This window comes from Aquila chrysaetos, chromosome 6 (genome assembly GCF_900496995.4).
Source record: "Aquila chrysaetos chrysaetos chromosome 6, bAquChr1.4, whole genome shotgun sequence".
Classification (NCBI taxonomy): domain Eukaryota; kingdom Metazoa; phylum Chordata; class Aves; order Accipitriformes; family Accipitridae; genus Aquila; species Aquila chrysaetos.
This window is the reverse complement of record NC_044009.1, coordinates 40,725,049-40,729,441: the sequence shown is the minus strand read 5'-3', so window position 1 is coordinate 40,729,441 and position 4,393 is coordinate 40,725,049. Positions and strand designations below refer to the sequence as shown.

General features: G+C 53.1%; 1 protein-coding gene across 5 annotated transcripts in view; it reads left to right on the top strand.

The window, feature by feature from the left end:
- The first annotated feature begins 740 nt into the window (after positions 1-740).
- Positions 741-4,393, top strand: part of LOC115342854 — a 47,913-nt gene continuing 44,260 nt past the window's right edge. For 4 of the 5 annotated variants that reach the window (XM_030018014.2, XM_030018012.2, XM_041124209.1 and 1 more), the window contains exon 1: positions 741-1,151. Coding sequence is in view for 1 of the 5 variants with exons in the window: in XM_030018015.2 (XP_029873875.1) it covers positions 1,105-1,151 (47 nt within the window). In the remaining 4 variants the exon portion in view is untranslated. The remainder of the gene's footprint in view (positions 1,152-4,393) is intronic. The other variant, XM_030018015.2, reaches the window with a different exon arrangement.

The following is a 4,393-nucleotide window of genomic DNA, read 5'->3' as shown; positions in this document are numbered from 1 at the left end:
GCAATTCTGATCAGGGAAACTTCATTTAACACATCTCACCAATCCAGAACCTGCCTGTTTGGAACAAGATGAACATACACACATACAAGACGGATAGTAAGACCCAGCTCAACCCAGCATTACATGATAGAGCCAGTGAACTGCGACACTTAATCCTAGAAACAATCAAAGCAACCATTAAGTTTGCCAAGTCCTGACTGACTGAAAGCAAAGAGGCGTTCAAGCTGGCACTGCTACCCCTAAAACGAACGGCGAATTAAAATGAAATAGTTGCAAATGCAGGATACAACTCATTGCTATTGCTCAGGAACAGGGAAAAACAGAGGCATTACCCTCGCCTTGGTTTTATTCTCTTTATTATTACAGTTCCAGCGAGACTGCCTGTCACGTGCAGAAGCCTGTGAAGGCTGATACAGGAAGATAGTCACGAAAGTCACCAGAGCCACGCTTGCTTTAGGACAAAAGGACGTCCAATCTGACCAGCTATTAGGGACTTCCGAGGTGGTCAATCTAAAGAAAAGCTACGCGATATGGAAAATGAAGGATCCCAAGCAGCGTAAGAGGAAGGCGAGAGCTAACCCCAGCCCAGCTCGGAAACTGCCAGGCACGCTAGGCAAGGAGGGGAGCAGGGCTGGGGAGCGGGGCGGGTGGCTGCTGAGCCGACCCGCCGCCTCCTCCTCCTCCTCTCCGTCCTGGCCGCGGTGCCGCCGGCTCCGGCGAGGGGCTGGCGGGGCTGCCACCCTCTCCCCTTCCAGCAGCGCAAGCCCTCGCCCAGCCCTCACCGAAGTCAAGTGCCCATAAAGCCGAGGCCGAGGGGCCGCCTCCTCCCGGCCCCCGCCCGCCTCACGCCCCGGGGGGACACCCAGCTCTGTCCCCTCAGCCGCCGCCCCCCCCCCCGCCCCAAGCCCGGGCGCGCGGCGGGCGGGGCCCCGCGGCCGTTACCGTTACCCCACCCGCGCCGCACGCGCCGCCGCGCGCCCGCCGTTGCCGTGGCGACGGGCTAAGCCGGGGCCTGGCTGCGGCTCGGCGGGCGCAGAGGGGGCGGACGGACGGACGGGCGGGCGGCGGCGGGCCGGCGGCTCGGCGGCTCGGCGCTGCCGGGGCATGCACAACAAAGGCGGGAGGCGACGCGTCCCGGGAGGGCTCCGCAGGTAGGTAGGTGCGGGCGGCGGGCGGTCCCTCTCGGCAGCCGCTCCCGCAGGACGGCTCCCCTCCGCCGCGCTGCGGGGGCCGTTCTCCTCAGGGGAGAGCGACCCGCGGCCCGCGCGGGCTCCAGCCCCGGCTCCGGCTCCGGCCCCGGCGCCGCACCTTGCGGGCGCGGGGCCGCAACAAAGGCAAATGGCTGCGCGGCGGGGAAGGCTGCGGGGCTGGCGGTGGCCTCCCTGCCGCTGCCGGGCTTCTGCCCCTCTCTCGGGGCGGAACCGGGCGCAGCCTTTCATGTATTTATTTGGCCGTTGGGTCTCCGTTCCCCAGGTCCCTCTGGGGAGGGGCTTCTGCCCCGGCGGGGCTCTTCGGGTTACGACCGCTAGCTCCGCGCCCAGCCCGGGGAGCGCTGCGGGAGAGGGGGGGCCACACACGCTTCCCAGACCCTTCCACACCTTTCCCGGCTGACACCTGCTCGTTTCCCGCATGCCCCCCACCCGCTTGCATTTGCTAGCTCCTCACTCGCAGCCCTTAGCGATGGCCCCTGTTGGCGCAGAAGAGCGGGCTGAACCGCTCTGCTCTGGGCAAATTGTTCGCCCGGGCTGCAGGCGGCTGCTGCTCTCGCTGCGCAGGGCTTCGGGTGAGCCCCCCGGCTTTTTCTCTCCGGGTCCTAAAACAGCAACCGCAGAGGCAACTTTGCAAATTGGCAGGTTAGAGCCTTTTAGATGCCTGGGGGCTTTCGTCCTATGCAAGGTGGAATATTGTGTGGTGGTACGGTATTAGCCCGAGTTTAATTGTCGTAAGGGGTAGCTGAGCAGCACCTAGCTCTTTAAATCTGCGGGGTGCAAGTGAGTCATTTCTTAATTTGTTTCCATGTGATTCATAACGTTTTCAACTCCAGGATGCATTTTCCCAAATTCATAGTAGGTTGTGATACCTGAGCTGTTAGCAAGGGCATCTGTTTGAATCCACAGAGGTAGAAGTTTTACTGCATTGTTGAAATTAGTAGCTATGACAGAATTCCCCAGAGGGAGATCTATAAAACCTGCTCCTACCATTTTTATTTATGCTGCAGCAAAACAGCCTGGGTGCATCTACACTTTTGCCTTCCCTCATTTCCTAGTCATTGTGGCACTGAAAAGCATTATAAACAACTCTGCATTGTTTGTTGGTATTATAGTAAAGCCTGAGGGCTTGGTAATGGTTTCTTTCATTCATGGCTCTCAGAATGCTTCATAGACATCAATTAAGACTGGGAGCCCTGCTGCAAGTCGGGGAGGTTTTATTGATCCCATTTTACAGATGGAGGAGCAGATCAGAGACCTAGAAAGATTTAAGTCAAATCCAGAACCTAGCCATCATCTCACAGATCCTAAATCCTCTGTTTAGGGTGTTCTTCCCCACCTCCTCTAATGAAATTCTCCCTTAATTTTACTGGCTGCTCCAGGAGCTGTTTTGGGCACTGACAGGACATGTATGCTTTGGGATTTTGCGACACTGCTCTTGCATATTGCCAAAAATTATGTGCCTTTAGTGCAATACTGTTGAGAAGAATGGTTTCTGATAAAAGCAAGTCTCTGATTGTTCTTTGGTTTGTACTGGGGTAGAACCCAAGAGCTCCATCATGAATGAGAGTGCATTAGGCAAGGCATTGTACAGCCAGACAGAAAAGCATGCGCAGAGCTGGTGAGCCAAATACAGAAAGCCTAGATATCTGCTATGAATTCTTTGACAGCGTCCCTCCCAAAAGAGACAGGTCTCTCCTCACTAAGACTCTCTTTGAAGGGCATGTTTCCAAAAGCAAAATAAGTGGTTCCTATTGTGACTGTAACCCAGAAGACTCCTGATCTAGCCTGGTTTTGAGTCTGTCCGCTTCCTTTCATGACCCAGACAGGAGATGGGCTGCGTTTGAGATCTGGTTCCCATCCTTAAGCATTGCTTATGTTGATCTCCTTTAAGGCCTTTAACCAGAGAACCCCAGCTGCAGTCTCAGACTTAAGTCTTGCTGCCCTGTCCGTAGAGCATTGCACAAGGCAACAACGGTAGCCTCAAAGCATTTACAAAGTTTTAAGCTTCTTAAGCTTCATCTGTGTAAGAAAAGCCTATTGTAGACTAGGTGATGATGTACAGCTCCCAGTAGTCTCAGAGGGAAGGTAAAGGAGGAGATGGAATGCTTTTATGGCTTTTCTGGGTTTAATATCCATTGGGTGCTTGCTGAGTCTGGTCTAGTCTTACAAGGTGTTCTGGAAATCCTGATTTCTTAATATGTAAGTTTGTAGGAGGTCAAGTTCCACTTCAAATACAGTCCCCTCAAAACAAACAATCCCCCCCAACCCCAAACACCTTGGTGCTGCAGTTGCAAGAAGCATCGTTCGTTGCTGGCAGGCAAGATATGGTATCACAGTTTGTTTCCTTTCCAGTGTTTCAGAGGACAGTTCTTTTAGAGAAGAGAGAGCAAGCGTAGCTCCAGGGCCTCCATGGCTGGGCATCAGCCAATTACTGTCATATCAGATTAGCTCTATGGCACATTAGCACTTGTTTATGTTAATACAAATGCAGCATGACTGTTCCATAGTATTGATGGAATTATTTTATTTACAGCCCTATAATATGACTAATTGAAAGGGAGGTTCTGATTACAAAACCATGGACTTCCAAGGTGATTCCTTCTGCAGCTTCTGTATGGGCCAGTTTTGAACCATGAAGAAGAAATTAACTACTAGAAGACACAATCGAGTTTTTACTTACCATTGATGCAGTTACCCTTTTGGCAAACTCTAGGGAAAAAATCCCGTATTACAAAAGAAACAGAAAGAACTTAAGTGTTTTTTCCACCTTGCCATGACCCTGACTCAGTAACCTGTGCTACTGTAGCTACTTCGTGGCCTCTGAGAAAAGCTCTTACCTGCCTATGCCCTGTAGGAATCTAGCCCTTGAAACCAGCATTAAGATTTCCTCAGCTGCCACTGCACCGCGTGAGCACATTCTCCTTGTCCAGAGCAGCTTGGCAGCAGCAGTCGTGGGTGTTTGTGAGATGAGGAGGCATCACATGCAGCACTCCATAGCCAGGATTGTAAAGCTGTCCACAGCTCGGTGACTTTCCTGCTCATGTCACCTGCCAGCATTCAAAGGATGTGCCCATTTGTCTCTGGGAATAAACTAGGCACCTCTGGCCAGAATCTCCACAAGTTTTGCAGTCCCTGCTTCACAATTAGCTAAGCCTCAGCTTCCAGCTGCTTTGCAGTTCACA